At 52.3% G+C, this 18,082-nt stretch overlaps 3 protein-coding genes across 5 annotated transcripts; 2 read left to right on the forward strand and 1 right to left on the reverse strand.

The window, feature by feature from the left end:
* The first annotated feature begins 1,118 nt into the window (after window positions 1-1,118).
* Window positions 1,119-9,057, forward strand: LRRC43 (leucine rich repeat containing 43). Its single transcript, XM_023937300.2, has 12 exons — window positions 1,119-2,299; window positions 2,371-2,625; window positions 2,881-2,991; window positions 3,113-3,252; window positions 3,848-4,086; window positions 4,706-4,884; window positions 5,139-5,262; window positions 5,465-5,604; window positions 5,732-5,821; window positions 6,059-6,250; window positions 6,716-6,803; window positions 8,848-9,057. The coding sequence occupies exons 1-12, from the start codon at window positions 2,012-2,014 to the stop codon at window positions 9,006-9,008; spliced, it is 2,007 nt and encodes a 668-aa protein (XP_023793068.2). The 5' UTR covers window positions 1,119-2,011; the 3' UTR covers window positions 9,009-9,057.
* Window positions 9,058-9,234: 177 nt separating this feature from the next.
* Window positions 9,235-11,733, forward strand: B3GNT4 (UDP-GlcNAc:betaGal beta-1,3-N-acetylglucosaminyltransferase 4). Of its 2 annotated transcripts, none has more exons than XM_023937303.2 (2): window positions 9,235-9,344; window positions 9,571-11,733. In XM_023937303.2, the coding sequence occupies exon 2, from the start codon at window positions 9,909-9,911 to the stop codon at window positions 11,025-11,027; it is 1,119 nt and encodes a 372-aa protein (XP_023793071.1). In that variant the 5' UTR covers window positions 9,235-9,344; window positions 9,571-9,908; the 3' UTR covers window positions 11,028-11,733. The 2 variants fall into 2 exon arrangements, with proteins under 2 accessions (XP_023793071.1, XP_086711556.1); XM_086855430.1 differs by having other exon boundaries at window positions 9,250-9,344; window positions 9,484-11,733.
* A 2,450-nt stretch (window positions 11,734-14,183) lies between these two features.
* DIABLO (diablo IAP-binding mitochondrial protein) lies at window positions 14,184-18,080 on the reverse strand. Of its 2 annotated transcripts, none has more exons than XM_023937304.2 (6): window positions 17,989-18,080; window positions 17,235-17,349; window positions 16,912-17,043; window positions 15,926-16,036; window positions 15,711-15,807; window positions 14,184-14,828 (listed from the first exon to the last, which is right to left on the reverse strand). In XM_023937304.2, exons 1-6 carry the CDS (start codon window positions 18,033-18,035, stop codon window positions 14,620-14,622), a joined length of 711 nt encoding a protein of 236 aa, XP_023793072.1. In that variant the 5' UTR covers window positions 18,036-18,080; the 3' UTR covers window positions 14,184-14,619. The 2 variants fall into 2 exon arrangements, with proteins under 2 accessions (XP_023793072.1, XP_023793073.1); XM_023937305.2 differs by having other exon boundaries at window positions 16,912-17,040; window positions 17,989-18,074.
* Between the last annotated feature and the right edge of the window lie 2 nt (window positions 18,081-18,082).

The following is an 18,082-nucleotide window of genomic DNA, read 5'->3' on the forward strand; positions in this document are numbered from 1 at the left end:
TCTGCATAGTTTTTTGCAAATCTTAATAGTTTCATGCAGTGTGATACATTTTTAAAGCATATGGGCATGAAGTGGCTGAGGTAGAGAAGAACACCAACCAGAGCAACCTTACAGCCTGTAGCAAGGTAAGTGACACCCACCTGTTCTGCATTCCATGGCGGGATGGGACAGCAGTGGCTTTGCTGGTAGCTGGCGTTGGAGCTGGTTCTGGAGCTTCTGCCTGCCTGGAGTGCTGTGGATGGGGCCAGCCAGGCTGTATTTAAGTGCTGTGGAGTCCTGCGTCAGTGGCTTCCCCACAGCATTTTTTTTCTTTTTTACAGTGATAATTTGGGGTTTTTTTCTTTTTTGAAAGATTATATCAAAAGTTGATTCAAATGTGTCTTCACTGATTGTGATCTAGGTGCAGTTTCAAACTGACATAGAGGGTGTCCTGTGTCATCTCTTTGACAAGGAGCTCGGGATACTTGTCCATCCCATCTAAATCCTTGGGATCTCCAAAGTGTGGGGTTTAGAACATAAACTCCTGTTTTATTTATAAAGGTGGTTGGGAGCACGTTATTGCTGCCCAAACCCATTGCTTCTCCTACAGAGTCAGTGTAAGAGTGGGCCAATGCAGGGAGTGAAAAAGGTTTGTGAGCAAGGCAGGTCAGGAATCCAGTATAAATCATGTATAAATGTATAAATAATTTTGCTGGATGCCTGGAAGACCCTGTTCCCAAGGGATGCTCAGGATTCCCCCTCCCCATCCCTGTCACCCGTCTCTCCCCTGAGGCTGTTTTCTGCTTCCAGTAACCAAATCCAGGAAATTCTCATGCACACCAAAACAGAGAATAAGTGCTAAATAATGCCAAGGAAGAGATCAATTACCATGGCCTATGGAAAGGACAGTTCTGGCAGACACTTATTTTATTTGAGGGTTTTATTATTACTTGGTGGAGACAAAGAGAGATGTTTCTTTGTGTGTGGCGTTCTTTAGGAACGTCCCTACAAAGTCACTGTGGGTACAGATGGCTCCTTTCAGGCAGAAGGGTGATCTTGGAGGGTTTCTTGTTTGGAAGCACCAAACCTGCAGAGGTGCAGTTGATCAGTGGTCCACAGGAACATCTGTGGAAGGTGCAGGAGCTTGTAACATAAAAGGTGCCATTGGGCACTGCCAGCCCCCTTCCAGCTCTCCCAGATGGGCACAACCAAAGATTACTGGGATCTGGTTTTCCCCAAGAGCAGGAGTATCTCTGTGCAGCAGTGAAGGCAATGGGGCTGAGTTTTTTGAATAGTGATGCAAATAAAAGAAGCAGAATTTTAACAGCTTTGCTTTTCCACAAAATGCAATTCAACCACTGGTAATTTTCTTTCAAAGACTTTCAGAAGATTTTACTTCATTTTCTCCTAAGGACAGCACTTTACCTGGTTATTCCACTCCAGGACATGCCATTATCTCATAACCTGTGCATACTGTGCACATCCTTTCCGGTCTGTACAGGACTGTGATAAGCTGCTGAGCTGATAACAGAGCAGGTCAGCATCCGTCCTGTAAAACCCAACCTGAGAAGTTCAGGTTTCCACCACGTAACCATCAGACACCACAGAGCAACTGCAATTAATATGGTGAAGTTCTGCTGACACATGCTGCTCTGTCAGCTCTCTAAAATGGAATTTGTGGCCATTGCCTCAACACCTATCGCTGGAAAAAGGAAATTAATATCCGTGTGTGGAGACCTGATGCTGACCTGCGACACAACTGTGGTTTCTGTTCCTGGAGCTCACCTACTTTTTTCGAGTGTGGAGGCTGATGTCTTCAGCCATGAGCTTGTTTTCTGATGGCCTTACATGGTTGTGTGGCAGTGCCCTCCAATAAAGTGGAGAGCTGGGCTTTCACAGCTGACTGAGACCCTGACTGCTTCTTCCCTGAAACCTGAGTGACACTCAGGACACAGATAAGGGAAATGGCAAATTCCATGCCGCAGCTCCCCAGCTGGGGAAGTACACTGATTCTGCATCCTGCAAGTGCAGCATGAGGCCACCTGCTCTTTCCCTAGTGGGGAGCAGCCCCCAAAACCCAGTGGGAACCAGAAAACCAGGGATTTATTCCCAGCCTTGCAAGCTTGGTGTTGTTCCAAACCTGCTAGAGTGTTTGGTTCCATGGCACCATCTCCTAGCGACAGGGACACAAGCCACTGAGCCGGGGGATTCCCTGCCAGGCTGGGGCTGGATGGCAGCACCCGGCAGCGTCTCGGCTGCTTTTCAGGAGTACCTGCAGCACCTGGGGCTGCAGGACTTCCCCTGTGGCCTCGGCAGCTGGGTAGGGGTCTGGGGGCACAGCCATGGGACATGGCACAGGGCTGCCACTGCCTGTCCTCTCTCTGTCTGCAGAACAAATCCCGCCTCAATGCCCACAGGAGCCCCCGGGCAGAGCCAGCGGGGCTGGAGGAGGCCGTGCCACCGGGAGAGGAGACCCCCGAGACGCTGCTGGAGCTGCTGAGAGACCAGCACAGCCCCTGGGCACTGCCCCCCGACTGCAGCCCCCAGGACCAGCTCCTGCGGGAAGTGGCCGTGCTGGCACCTGAGCTCCTCCGTGGCTCCAGAGTCTTCCAGATTTTCAAATCCCTGCGGATACTCGACAAGGGGGTAAGTGCAGCTGCAGGTGCCCATAAAGCTGTAGGCCAGAAACCTTCCTGTCTTCCTACTGTGAGGGAAAAAGGACACCATTCCATCCCAAGCTCTTCCCAGATGCTGCAGCTAGAGTAGAGCTTCTCCCCACAGCCTCCCCAGGATGTTGTGCTAATCCGTGTCACACGGATGTCACGCAGATCAACACATTTCCATGTCATCCTGGTCACAAGGTGCCTCAGGGACAAGTTGGCCAAACCCAGCTTTTTGCAGGTGCAGGAGGTGGATGAGGGTCTGCTGCGGTTCCAGCAGCTGGAGGAGCTCATCCTCAGTGCCAACCACATCAGCAGAGTAACCTCAGCCCACCTGCCCCGGACTCTGAAGGTGAGCAAGTAGGATGGGGCAGGAATTCCCATGTGGGAGCACACTGAAAGCCAAAGAGCTCGAGGGGGTGCCAGGAACAGCTTGTTGCCAAGGTGTTTGTTGTTCCTTCTGTTCTGGGCAGGTCCTGGAGCTCTGTTACAATGCTGTGGGTGATCTGCAGGACCTGTGTGCTCAGCCACCCCCAGAGCTCCAGCACTTGGGGCTGGGCTACAACCGGCTGTGTGGCCCTTCCCAGGAAAAGCACTTCACTGTGGATTTCTGGTAATGCCACAGACTGAACACGGGCTCCTGAAAGGGAAAGGAGCAGATGTGAACACGTGACCTCAAGCCATGGAGATGGCCCTTTCTGGGAAAACAGAATTTTGGGAAAATTCAGAAGGGTTGTTTCTTTGCTCTGTGTCTACTCTCTGTGCAGAGGAGTCTGTCTTGCTGTCTTCTGTCTCATTCCCGGACATGGGTATGTCTTGGTCCTTAGCAAGGTGTGGAATGGGGAGATCAGCAGGGGAACTGCCCTGGCACCCTGCCTGCCACAGTTCCATTTCCCTGGGCAGTTTACTTTTTCCATGTCCTTCCCAAAGCCACTGCTGGAAGTTTGTAAGGATCTGAAGGGTAGACTGCATCACCAAATGCTGCAGTGGGGTCATCAATGAATGCTAAAGAAATGTTTTTGTGTTGTGGGGCAATGGACTGTATGTCTCAGAAATTTGGGATTGGCCTCCAGATTGCTTTCCTCAGTTCAACCCAGTTTGTGCTGGGGAAATACGATTTTTGTTTCTGTTTTTGCCTCAGGGCTGTAGCCTTCTCTCCTCAAATGGATGCTGGCTGCCTTACCTCCTACCCTGGGTTCTCTCCTTAGGCCAAACCTTGTCTCCCTTGACCTGAGCTTTAACAGCCTCACGGACCTGCTGGGGCTGGTCTCCCAACTGTCCACTCTGCAGAACCTCCGCATCCTGGTGCTCCAGGGGAACCCACTGGCTCTCATCCCCACTTACAGAGGCTTCCTGGTGGACAGCCTGCCCAAGCTGTCCATCCTCGATGACATCCGCATATGGCCTGACGAGAGGCAGCAGTTCCATGGTCTGGCAAGGCAGCCAGGTGAGCCCTGCCTTTGAGCCTGCCCGTGCTGACCCTGTGATTCACGAGTGGGGTTTGCCTTGTGGTTGAGCTCTGTAATTACACTCGAGGTAGTTTCAGCCTTAGGCCCAAGAACAACCCATCCCAGTCCCAGCACTGCCTCAGTGTCCTGGCCTGCCTCAGCTTTTCTTCCCAGACACCATCTGGTTTCAGACCATGCGTTTCCCTCCTGAGCTGTGGCAAGAGGAACATCTGTTCTGGGGAAGGTGCTCACATTGTGCTGCACTGTCTGCACACAGCGGTGCCACCTCTGTGGCACATCCCTGACTGGCATGAGAGCAGGAGGCTGGGGCCAGCCAGGATGGGAAGCCTCTCTTGATGGCCCCACTAAGTTTATGTGCTAGATGTGCTTTTTGGAGGATCAAATGTTGAAGGAGCTAAGCAGCCAAGGCAGGAGGTGTTTGTGTGGCTTTGGAGTGACCCCACGTGGCAGTGGTTTGTCACAGCATTTGCACAGACTGGCACCGAGGGATGCCAGGAGGTGGGACGTGGGTCCTGGAGGTTTCTGCTTGCTCTGTTCCTTCCTCTCTCTCTGGAAAGGAAGTACTGCAGCTTCATGGCAAGACTGTCTTCCTTTCAGAGCTGATCAGGAGTGAAGCACGATTGGTTGTGAGCATTGGGGAGATGAAGGGACTCCCTAATCCCGAAGCTTTTCAGCAGCTGGAGGTTGGCTCCGAGGGTCCAGTGATCACCTACAGCTACTATGTGACCTATGAGTTTGCAGAGGGAGAGGAACTCGAGGACAGGGGCAGCCCTGAGGTTGGTGCTGATGATGCTCCTGGAAACAAGCAGCATGGCAGGTCACAGCAGGGGGAACTGCATCTCCAGGCTATGGGGTGATGGGCCTGGCATGGGCAGCAGCAGTGCTGGGGACAGAATTCCCATGTGGCTGCATCCAGCAGGACAAGCCCCTGCTGACTATGGTAGACCCTTTCCCTGGCACTGAAGTCCCTTCTTCCCATGAAGGTAGGCTGGAGAATAGGATTTTGGAGGCAGATCTGTCTCTGTTCCAGGGAACAAAAATCCATCAGAGTCCCACAGTGGCCATGCTGGATGTGGACAGCTCTGCTCAGAACACAGGAGAAACAAAGAGCCATCAGGAGCCTGCAGCCACAGAGGAGCCCAAGGCCCACTCAGGTAATGAGGAATTACAGATCTTCTGTCCCATCTCTCCAGGCAGGTTTATAGCACTTTGTGGGGTATGGTGGCATCAGGATGTCCCTAGCAGTGCCAGCTGGGCTGTTCGTGGGGCTGATAATGACCTGGCACCAGCTGTGTCCCGGGGGTCCTTCTGTCCTGGGGAGAGGTCTTCTCTGAATTTTTCTGTGTCCCTACACAGCAAAGGTGTTTGCCACCCCTGGACAGCCCTGGGCAGACACCATCGACTGCAGCTACAGGAAGGAACACATTGCCAAGGACTTGGTGGGGCTGAAGTCCTACCTGGAGGCTGGAACGATTGTCTCAGTTGTGGAGGAGAAGGTGAGGGTGTGGCCGAGCTAGATGAAGGGGAAAGAGCTGCTGGGAGGCCCAGCCAGTGGTATCACATTTCCTCTGGGAGGCAGGCTGGGATGGCAGTGACCCTGGGCCAGCTTCTCTCTCTGGCCAGGTGCTCTCATGGCCTGTGGATGCTGATCCAGAAGAAAACACTGTCACAAATAAAAAGGAAGGACAGGAGCTGAAGAAGACCAGTGCAAAGGTAGGGTGCAAATTCTATCTGAGTTGCAAAAACAGTGATGGGAGAACAAGGACCCTTCTCCTGGGTCGACTTGGTGTGTCAGAGAGTCAGACCTCTCCCAAAGTCCCCCCTCTCTATGGGGGGAAGGCAGCAGCTGGTGGCACATATCTGGGCCAGGATGCAAGAGGCTGGGTTGGGGTTGCTTCTCTCTGAAAGAGGGACCCCAGCCTTCTGCTGAGGCCTGGCCCCGTGTCCAAGGACAAGCAGAAAAAGAAGAAGCAGCAGCAGCCATGTGAACTTCGCAGTGACCCTCCCATTCGGAGCAGTCTGGGCACCACAAGGGTGACCTTGGAGACCCTGCTGGCCACAGAGGACTTGGTGGCAACTGTGTGTGATTTTGGGATCCTGATCCCTGAGAAACCACCAGAACCACCAGTTTTGGAGGAGAAGGTAAGGAGCATGTTGTCCCAGGGCAGGGCTGCAGGCTGGGGCTCAGCAAATGCCCTCTCTGGCCTGGGCATCCATCCATCCCTCAGTTCTCCTCTCCTCAAGATGGGGCTGAAATAGCCCTGCCTATCCACCATCCATCACTGCTGGTGTGGTTATTTAAAGCTAATATTAGCAAGCAGTACTGCTACTTTTTCTGGGCCTAGGAAAATAGATGAGTTAATTTTTCCGTTCCAGAATGTGTAACCAGCCACTCATGCTTCCTCTGGTGCCCTCTCTCAGCATGGCAGCACATACCAGCTGTACCAACTTTCTGTTTCCTGGATTCCCTCCTCTGAGCAGCCACACTGCTGTGCTCCTGCTCCTGAAATCCCGGTGACAGCACCCAGATGATGAAAGCTGTCACAGGACTGAATGAGGGCAGTGAGTTTCAACACAGCCTTACTGTGGAAACATCTCTCTTCACAGGAGGTAAAAAAAGGCAAAGAGAAGAGTAAAAAACCCAAAGCAGAGAAAGGAGGTCAGGCCAGCCAGAAAATCGAGGCGTCTTCCAAAGGTGACAGAGGCTGGAGCTGATGGGGCAGAGGGTGGAGTGTGTGAGAGAGCAAACAGGAGCAGGGACTTACTCACATCCTGAGCCTCGGGCTGTGAATACAGACATTGACTGTGGGGCTCTCAGGACAGACACAGCCTGGACTCATTTATGAGCTGGTGTCTGCACAGGCACCGAGGGTGGGCTGCCAGCTGCCCTGGGAGACTCACACCTACAGCACCCCGTGCCAGGGGAGAAGGGCAAAGCAGATTTTTGAGTGAGGAAAGTGCTGCCCACTGTGTGGGCTGCCAAATGTGGGTGGAGGTGTGGGCGGGCAGCTGGGCTGCCTGGGATGCATAACGAGCTCCTCATCCACTGCCAACTCACATCTCCAAGCACTTTGCAGAGGGGATTATTGTTCTCTCTGGTTTGGAGATGAGATGGACAGAGAGCCCCAGGTGCCCCAGGCAGCCCATGGCAGGTCTGGGAACAGATCCCAGTCTGCTGTCACCCATGAAGAGACCACCCTGACCCCGCCGGGTGTGTCCCCTCCCGGGCAGAGCCCAGGGCTGCTCAGCCAGCAGCGTTGCTAAATCTGCCAGAGACAAACCTCACCCTGCCTCTTGCAGGTTATTTTTCCAGCAATCTTGGTTTTCATTGCAAAAATAGCAGTGCCAGCACATCAGGGGTAATGGAAGAGTGGGAAAGGAAAGCATTGGCCAAGCAATACTGAAAAGCTGCTTGTGGGTCAAGGCGGGCATGGAGAGGGCCAGGTCTTCCAGCACTGCTTAGAGCTACCAAAGGAGCTTTGTTTTCCTGCTCTGGCATCAGATTTAAGAGTGCAATTCACCCACAGAGCTTCAGGCTGCTTTCCTGTGCCCTGTCACCCACAGCAAGGTTCCCATCTTTGGGAAGGCTCGCAGAGCTCTGCAGTCCTGGGCTGTGTCTGCAGTCACAGAAGCCTGTGGTCTCCCCCAGCGATCTGAAAAGAACTCCTTGAATTGCTGTCCCCCACAAGAAGATGTGTATTTGCAATGTACACTCACCCTGTTGCTGAAGCAGGCAGCTGCTGTCAAACAGCTCAGCTTCAGCAGTGCTTGTTCCTTCCTTCCTTCCCTCCCTGGTGTGTGGTCAGTGTGTGCAGGAGGTTTCCTTTCAGCTTGAATGAGGGTAAAAGTGCTGTTGTGTGGACGGCAGTGCTGGTGCTGCAGGAAACCCACAGCAATTAGAGATTTGTGCTTAATTTGATGTCCCCACGTCCCTGTGCAGGTGGGGGGCTGGCTTGGCTGCATTGTGAGGCCACTGAGTGCATATTTTGAAGTGTGAGTGCAAAATTCACAGTGCCTAAAAACGAGCTGCCCCACAGCTCGCTACACCTGCTGTCCCATGGCTGTGACTCACCAGAACACCCCAGTTGTGGCTTTTGGGGGTGCTGCTTGAGCCCTGCTGAGCTCAGTGTCTGCACATCCTGCCTGTCCCGTGAGTCACCAGCTGCTCCAGGGCTGTTTGCTCATCACCTGGGGACCAGGAACCTCCTTGGAGCTGTGACAGTGGCCATGCCCCGGGGGACAGGGGATGGCTCCCAGCTCCAGTGGGGCTGTGCAGGGCCCAGTGCTCTCACAGCCGGGAGCTGAGGCTGATTTGCATCCCTCAGTCAGCAAATGCACACAAATAATAAGTCTTCTCAGAGGAATTGGGATCACTTCCAGACGGCTCAAAGAGGAAAGGCAGCGGGCTTTGTCACAAGTGAACCATTTGCCCAGACATTGAAGGATGTCTTCAGAAGTAGTCTCACGTAGGTCTCATTTTACCCCACACTTGATTTTCCAGGATCCTTGAAATAATTTATTTCTTCACCTTTCTTTTGCCCTAGGGTAGTTTCATAACAAAAAGCAAGGCTGCACTCAGGTCAACTGAAAAGCCTGAAGAGGCTTTTTTGGGCTTATCATCCAAAGTCAAATTCAAATAGATTTCCCTCAAGGCCCAGTCAGTGCTGACACCCTTGCACACTGCTGCTTTGGGATGATTGACTGTCTCAAGACAGTGACAAACGTACTACTTACTACAGGAAAAGGAAAAAACAAAGACATTGCTGAAGTGGAGGAGGGTCAAGAGCTCCAGCTGGTGCCGCTGACGGTTCAATTCCAGATGCAGCTGCTTCGGTGGCCCTTGGAAGCCAGCACCCAGAGCCAGGACGACGCAGCCACTGCATCAGAGAACTCTCAGTGATGTGTCCATAGCAGAGGCGTGAGTGGAAATAAACCACACGGGAACGCTGCGTGGAGCCTGGTTTATCTGAACCGCCAGAGCTGGGAGATGCCCCGGGGCTCCATGTGGTCTGTGGCTGGTGCTGGGCTTCTGCGGGAGCTGGAGCGGGCAGGGGGTGTAGGGTGGGTGTGCCGTGCCGGGGACACGCTGCCCCGGTGCCTCTGCCAGCCCCCCGCATCCTCCTCCCGCGGGCGGGGCTCGGGAGCTGCGGAGAGCAGCGGGGGCGGCGGCAGCGCCCGGTGAATCGCGGAGGGGACAGCAGAGCCCGGTGGATCACGGAGGGGACAGCAGAGCCCGGTGAATCGCGGAGGGGACAGCAGAGCCCGGTGAATCGCGGAGGGGACAGCAGAGCCCGCTGGATCGCGGAGGGGACAGCAGCTCCCGGTGAATCGCGGAGGGGACAGCAGCTCCCGGTGAATCGCGGAGGGGACAGCAGAGCCCGCTGGATCGCGGAGGGGACAGCAGCTCCCGGTGAATCGCGGAGGGGACAGCAGCGCCCGGTGAATCGCGGAGGGGACAGCAGCTCCCGGTGAATCGCGGAGGGGACAGCAGCTCCCGGTGAATCGCGGAGGGGACAGCAGTGCCCGGTGGATCGCGGAGGGGACAGCAGTGCCCGGAGGAGGCTCCTCCGCAGAGCAGGGCGGAGGTTTTACCTTGCGGGGTCACCGTGGAGTGGCGGCTCCAGCCCGGTCTGCGCGCCCCGGCGGGGCCGGGGGCTCTGGACCGTCCTCACCCTCACCAACCGGGTCCTGGTGAGAACAGAGTGCAGGCACCGAGACACGTTCCCGTCCCAGGTCAGGTGGGAGGGAACAGCTCGTCTTCATCTGCCCACCCGGGGCCGGTCCAGCTCTGGATGCTGCCATGTATCCCAGGATTAAAAGCCTGGCGCTTTACACCTTCTCAATCACGCTGCTGGCCTGGGTGTTTTACATGAAGAAGGAGGCAAAGTTGGCAACATCATCAGCAGAGCAGAAAGTGGATGTGATGGATCACAGACTGCAGCCTTCAGTTCTGGACAGCACTGAGCACAGCAAGTGTTTGCCGAACTTGACCGTTACCAATTCTTCTCTCGCCCTCCCGGAGCCTCACCGCATCTTCTTAACCTACAAGCACTGCAGGAACTTCTCGGTCCTGCTGAGGCCTTCCAGGTGTAGCAAAGAGCTGTTCCTCCTGCTGGCCATCAAGTCTTCACCCATCAACGTGGATAGGCGTGTGGCCATCAGGAACACGTGGGGGAAGGAGGCCTCCATCAGGGGCAGGCGCATCAGGCTGGTGTTCCTCCTAGGGCGCTCCGATGCCAAAATCCAGCTGCAGCCCCTGCACCAGCTGCTGGCTTACGAAAGCCAGGAGTTCGATGACATCTTGCAGTGGGATTTTGTTGACAACTTCTTCAACCTGACCCTCAAGGAGCTGCATTTCCTCCGCTGGTTCATGGAGGACTGCCTGCATGCCAGGTTTGTGCTGAAGGGTGACGATGATGTGTTTGTCAACACTTACAACATCGTTGAGTTCCTCCAGGAGCTGGACCCTGAACAGGATCTCTTTGTTGGGGACGTGATCGCCAACGCCCGGCCCATCAGGAACACCAAGGTCAAATACTTTATTCCAGAGCCCATGTATGGAGCCGCCTTCTATCCTCTCTATGCAGGAGGAGGGGGATATGTGATGTCTAGAGAGACAGTGCGTCACCTCCAGAGGACCGCAGAGGACATGGAGCTCTTCCCCATAGATGATGTGTTTGTGGGAATGTGTCTGGCAAAGATGTCAGTGACCCCAAAGAACCATGCTGGCTTTAAGACTTTTGGCATCCAGAGACCTTTCAATCCTTTTGATCCCTGCTTGTACAAAGAGCTGATGGTTGTGCACAGACTGAACCCAACGGAGATGTGGATCATGTGGACGCTGGTGAAGGATGACAGCATTAGGTGTGCGGTGTCAGTGACGCACAGCTACAGCAGGGGCTGGAAAAGGAGCTACTGATGAGCCCAGTGGGATTGTGGCTGGTGACAGAGTACTTAAACTAAAAATCAGGTCGTGGTAGAAACATGTCTGTTACTAACAGACCGCACTGGAGCTGTCGTGGTTTGGTTTGCAGTGAGTCTTTCCCTGTCGGGGGTTACTTGAAGCAGTTGAATTGTCACAGGATGGGGGTGTGGCTGGTGGCTTCATGATGTTACAGGGGACTCGGCTCCTCCCAGCCAGACTGTGCTAGGGGAAGTCACAAGTGCCACCTGCCCTGGTGTCTGACTGCTGGCCCAAGTCAGTCTCATGTGGGGCAGCCAGCGATGACTAACGAGTTGCAGAGCATTTGAAATTACTTGAAGGCATGGAAGAAAGGCCAGTACGTCCTGCTGGGTCTGCAGGGCAGCAACCCCACAGCTCCTACCAGACAGCAGGAGAAAGGGAAGGAAAAGCTTCAAAAATATATGGCCTTAACACAGCAGTGATGATGATATGGGGGACTGGGCTCTGCTTCCAGCCCCTTGGCTTTTACAGAAACTCACAACAGGTTTACATGCACTGGAAACTTTAGCACAAACACTTTCTGTTCTGGTTTGAGAGGAGCCGTGTGCCTTGAGTAATCATGGTGGTAGGAAGAATGGCTGTAGCTTCCTGTGTTGTGTGGGAGGTGTTTGGTTCGTTGTTGTTGTAATGTTGTGTATAAATAAAACGGTTTTGAAAAGTATTTACATGGGAATATTCTTAGGTCTCCTGAAAGCTAAGAGCCCTAAAAGCCAGGGAAGGCTGAGATGTGGTGCTGGGTATTTGCATTAAAGAGGATAATGTTATGAGGAAATAGATACTTGCCACTTCCTTTTCTGTGAGCTGTTCTCTGCCCTGTCCAGACAAGATGCATTGACATAAAAGTGATTAATCTGAATGTGCTGGAGTTGCTAATTTGAGAAAATATCAAATATAGAACTAAGTTTTGGTAGTATGTTTGTGAAGCTTATCAGTGTCTTGCTGCTAGAGCTGGAGCTGTGGATGAGCAGGAAGAAGCCTGGAAGCCTTAGGGGGAAAAAAAATGAGTAAAAAGGAAAATATGAAGTGTGTGATTAGAGAAAGCAGATCCCTTTGTGTGGTCCTGTTGTAATTACTGTCTCTAGTGCCAGCTGCCCAGCATCCATCCTCCAGCAGAGGAGAGCTGGAGCTTTCACAAGTGCCCAGGAAGCACTGCCAGGAGGTTCTTGCTTGTCCTATAGACAGGGACATGCTGAGAGCAGAGGTGTGGGAGCTCTCAGTGGGATGTTGAGGAGACTGCTGGTAAGGATGTGCTCTCTTAGCCCTCTGGAGCAGCTGAGGTAGCTCTGGCTGAGCCTCAGGGTTGACTCAGGCTCTTGGGGCAGAAGGTGCCACCTCACAGGAGTGTTTCTGTGCCAGGTGTGAGCAGGGGTTTGTCTCGAACAATTGGTGGGTGTCCATCCTCAGGGTGGTCTTGTGCAAGCTGTTGCTGTTTTTTCTGGCTGCAGCTCCAACAAGGGTTCATGAACTGTAGCTGAGAAAGTGCCTGTGTGTAGTTTCAGGTGTGTTGGCTTAGTGTCAGCAGCAAACCCCAGGTTCTGGGCACAATTCTCTGGGCACTGCTGCTGGTTTGTCCTGGAGAGGAGACTGGACAGAGCGGGCACCGTGGTGGCCTGTGAGCTGCTGTGCCAGCACTTTTGTGATCCACTCGATGATTCCCAATGCAAACTCAGGAGCACAGAGCATGATGTCATGTCTGTTGCGGGCTTAGGTGTGTGGGCTAACCCTCAACTGGCAGCTCTCACTTCCTAACAAAGATGAGGGACTCCCTTCTGCCCTGTTTTGGGGGTGATGTGGAACCATTTGTGCTCCTCACCCTCACTTTGACTTGGCTGGACTGACTGGTTGGTTCCAGCCGCGTCAGGCTGGACGTGTGTGGGAACAGCTCTCGGGCAGGAAGCGCAGGACGTGCAGTGAAACCAGAAGTGGGGTCACAGCAGGACTGGGAGCAGGCCCTGAAAGGGGAAGAGGGACTTTCCTGGCTTTGTAGGCTCCTGGCAGTGCCATGCAAGCATCTGAGTAGTTACTGTGGCATGCTGAAAGGTACACAACTTGTTTGTGCACTCGGGTCAGGGGCTTGGCAGATGTTCTTCAACTGCACAAGGCACCAAAGGAGAGCAGTTGTGGTTAGAGGTTGACATGAGGGTGCATTTAGCTCCTGAGGGCTTGGCTGTGCCGCCACTCAAGTAATCCTCTCATCATAGGGGTTTTTTTCCCTAATGCTGCAGCCCAGAGCTGTGTTTGGCACAGCAGACACTGGCAGCTCCCTGTGAACTGAATTCCAGACTATGCCATCCTCCTTGGATACAGCAGCACCCAGTGAGGAGCAAGGAAAGAAAGTTTGTTAATTTTCTTTTTACCACTTAATCTGTACATGAACAGTGCTGTGCACCTGAGATTGCATTTGTTCCAAAGGCAGCCAAAATGAGACAGAGTTTATGCTGCAGGTAAGAAAATCCCTGGTCAGGCACAACTCAATTTAGTAACAGCAACCTTGACACAGATGCAGTACATCAGATGCTAATCTGTGGTGAAAAACTTTTGATTAATGCGTGTTTTCTTGGCACAACCTGGTAGATGGGGATTAACTGCTTCCAATCATCAGTGATAAAGTTCTAGTGGATGCTGTTCTACAAAGCAAATTTCACACCAGCTGTCAGGTTAGGAAATTTACACAGTGAGACACCTGTGGTTTTGAAACCTGCAGTGAAACATTAAGCTTGCAAAAGAAATAATTATTTCCTGAATAATGATTCCCTTGCACTGGGAAGCATTCAAATACGTAAAACTCTCTTTTGCTCAGTGCTTTGTGGAACAGTACACAGCAGCTGCCAAAACGATTTTGTTTATAACCACAGTATCTTGAAAATCAAACCTCCCTGCTTTGCTTCCCAGGGAACCTCCCCCAGACATGACTGGGTGAAATAAGTTGCTGTGCTGAACAAAACTGCACCAAGAGCCTGGGTGACTCCATGAGAAATTCTCAGCTCCAGAGCAAACACTGCAGCTCAGTGTTAATTTGGAGCAACTGCCAACTCAGAGCTTAGAAACTTTTAAATTCAAATAAAAAGCAGGACCTAATCTTTTCCCCAAATGGACACACCCACAACGAGCTGCTTTTGCACAGTTTAATAAAGGCATCGCCTCACAGACATCATTTACCTCAGAGGTTAAAAACAAGGATTTTTAAATACACTTCTCTGGCTGATCCCTAATGAGCTCCCACAAACACACCAAGAGAGCAGCAGGACCCTCCAAGCAGAGACACAATTACCATTGGGAATCATCGAGCAGATCACACCAGGCCACCCCTGGTAACAGTCTTCACATTTGCATAGATAAACATTTAAATAAATGAATCCAAAAGTATCACAAACAAGGTAAGTTACAAACAAAATTGAAGCCTTCCAAATACTTGACTTGTAAAGCATTCCTTTTTTGGGGAAAAAAAAAATGGAATCACAGCCTTATTTCAGCAGTTTTACACCATCCCACACTTAAGTGCTTGGGACTGTTCAATTTGTGATTGACCCCGAGAGCTCAGTTCTGTTCAGTCCTCCCGAAGGTAAGGGTCATCATCTGTATTTCCTGAAACACCCTGTGGCAATGAGGGGTCCTCTCCTCGGGCTTTTAGGAGCTCCTCTGTCTGAGCTTCAGCTAATTTGGTCTCTGCTTTCTGGGACAGCAGCCGCACCTCCTGCACCTGGGACTGCAGCAGCTGGATGTGGCTGCGGGCTGTCACCGAGGCCTGGTCTGCACCTGGAGGGAAGGATTGACACACTGGGTAAGAGAAGCACCGAGCAAACCTTCAGCTAAAGAAATGGATGGGATCATCATCCGCTTTGCTGTGTTGTGCTGGCTGTTTGGCTGTATAATGCCCACTGCATTTACTGTTCATTTACATCTGCTTTGAGAAGTCACAGCTCCCTTGAATTCTCCCTTCCCAGTGGGATTCAGCTGGAGGTGGATAGGAGTGATCACCTTGTGCCAGTGAATTTGACAGCTAAGCCCAGCCCACTCCTTCTGTGCCAGAACTTTTCAATCCTTGTCCCATCCTGGCACCTGCAGCAGCAGGAATATCTGTGGCACTGCTGAATTCCCATCATTCTCCTCCCATGCTCCCACAGATTCCTGGGTCTTTTCCAGGCACTTACAGAATTAGGGTGTCTCTGTACATTCACTGCTTTCCCTCCCTTCTCCACTCCAGTAACTTTGCCCATTTACCACAAACTAGTACATAACTCAGTCTCAGAGCTCTCAAATCTCTCCAGGGAGAAAAAACAAAAATTAGTATCTTTTCCTTTTTTAATATAACTAAACCCAGCTGGAAAGCCCTACTGGACTCACAAGCAGCCTTGGTTCTGTGGCTCCCAGGACCATGTTTGAGCTTTGCATTTAAAAATAACTGAACTCCTCCCTCAAACATTTTTGGCCATGGTTGGTGTTGACCTAAACCACTCATGAAGTTTCCCGGCCTAGTTCTAAGAAAGCACCTACAGCCTCACAGCCAAAACCAGAATGTACGTGCTCAGCACCTCTAAAAACCAGGCACCAGCTGTCACTTGTGATGTTAACTGAATGTACATTGTGTGTTTGAGCTGTGTTCAGAGAGGGAAAAGGGCAGAGGCTGCTTGTGCGCACCTGACTGATACGCGGCCTCTGCCGCCATCTCCGACAGCCGCAGCGCTGTCATCCAGCTGGATTCCAGCCTGAGGTATTCCTGCTGCTTGGTGGTCATCTAGGAGCAGGAGAAAGAATCAAACAAGGTGTAACAGACCTGAGAGCCCTCCTGAGCTGTGGAGAGCAGTGAGAGCAGGGCTGGAGAGGCAGATGGTGAGGGAGGGAGGTTTGCTTACATCCACTCTGGCTCCTATGACCACCTGCCAGACTGCATCCACTTCTTCTGAATTCACTTTCCCAAGGAGATTGGAGTATTGCTTGTAGAGAGACACCAGGGTATAAACTGCCTATGAAGGAATCATTTTGCACAGTTACCATGACACCTGCACAGCTCTGGTGTTGTCTCAGTGTTGCCTGGTGTTAATTAGCAACATTACTCTTGATGTACTGACAAGGATGTAAACTGGAATGCAAATACTTTACTCAAATTGGCACTTTACAAAATTAAACTGTGTCTTGTTGTTTCAGATTTAAGTATGGCTCATGCCATTCTTCTGATGGAACTCAGTTCATGGCCTTAGAAAGGCTGAGAATGGCAATAAAATGCCCAAGAACAGAGAACTCAGTACACAGGGAATGTAAGCAACTGTTATGAGTTTCTTCAGCCCCAGCTCTGAGTTCCAGGGTCATTTTGCCTAAGTAAAAAGAGGGACTTCTTACAAGAGCATGGAATGGCAGAAGGGGAATGGATTCACACTGACAGAGGGCAAGGTTGGATGGGATGTTAGGGAAAAATTCTTGGCTGTGAGGGTGGTGGGGTCCTGGCACAGGGTGCCCAGAGGAGCTGTGGCTGTCCCTGGATCCCTGGAAGCATCCAAGGTCAGGTTGGACAGGGCTTGGAGCAACCTGGGATAGTGAAAGGTGTCCCTGCTCAAGGGACTGGATAAGCTTTAAGGTCCTTCCAACCTAAACCATTCTGGAATTGTCTACTTTTAACCCAAAAGCAACAACTTAACAAAGCTAAAAGTAACCTCTACATTTGGTGTAGAGCAGTGACTCCATGGCTCCCGAGGGACCTGACATCTTCAACTCCCCAAACCTCTTTGGTTAAATTAATTTTGCAAAAGCCCATTTTGAGCGTGGTTTAAGAGGTGTAGTTAATGCCAGAGCAGCTGGCACTGCCAGCAGCAGCTCATGCCAGGGGTGAGACCCCCGAGCTCACCTTGGTGTACTCGGTGATCGCCTCGATCAGCGCGTAGGTGGTCTGGGACAGCAGCGTGGCCGTGCTGTCTGTCACCAGGGACACGGCTCTTCTGATCAGGGCATCATTGCTGAGGGACCCCGAGCTCTGCTGCTGCAACACAAGACACCTGTGTGACCTTCCCATCGCCCTCCCTGCCAGCACCACTCCAACACAAAGGGGAGGAAAAGCCCCACAGCGAGGCCACACAGCCAAATTCTCCCTGAGGGTGAAACCCCAGGGGGAGAACCAGGACAAACGGGTTTGGGTGTTAAACTGGTGCAAGGAGGGGGTGCTGGGGGTACCTCCACAACGGGGACGGCGCACAGGGCCACCCCCAGCCCCACGGCCTGCTGCCACCGCCCGCTCCTGCCCACGAGGCCTCGCTGCCGGACGCTGGCCAGGACAGGGAAGCTGCGTCTGGAAAAGCAAAAGGCAAAGTTGAGCAGCAGAAACATCCCTGTGTGCCGTGGGAAATTGGGATCAAGGAGGAGAAGAACATCCAGAAGCTGTTCAAGGGGAGCCTGACTGTGCCGGGTTTCTGTGATGCAGCTGCATGACAGCAGATGAGTAAGTTTATTTCAAATTTTGTATTACTATTTAATCATAAGTGCAAGAAAAGACAAGCATATTAACTAGTGTATTACTAATACTTCAGAGAGAAAATGTATGTTAGCTGATACCAGCAAACTGCTGATGGTCAATAATGCTGGAAAACAGGTTAAAAAACATGCTTAAAAGTGTGGTGTGGTACATGCAGGTGGGAAATGTGACAGGTTTGTTACAATCCAGCGACACTTGGGTCTCTGTGACCAGTTTTACTTACAACCCAAGCTGTGCAAACACCCTGGGGTCAGGGTCTATCACGGAAATACATGAGCGGAAAAACAGAAGCACAGAGCAATGGGAATTTTTTTATTCTACAGCAATTTAATGAAAACAACAGGTCGGTTTTCCTTCTTTTATGCCGTGTGCTCTTTAACCTACAGCCCGCAGGTGGGGAGCGCGGCGTGAGCAGCGCAGCTCCCCCTCAGCCTGTCCCCCGGCCCGCCGCAGTACCTGAGCACGGAGCAGCAGCTCCACAGCCACCGCCCGCCCGCCGCCATCTTGGCCCCTCGGCGCGCGAAATTGACGTCACCGCGCGCGCCTGCGG

The sequence above is a fragment of the Cyanistes caeruleus genome, chromosome 18 (assembly GCF_971803275.1).
Source record: "Cyanistes caeruleus chromosome 18, bCyaCae1.hap1.1, whole genome shotgun sequence".
NCBI lineage: Eukaryota > Metazoa > Chordata > Aves > Passeriformes > Paridae > Cyanistes > Cyanistes caeruleus.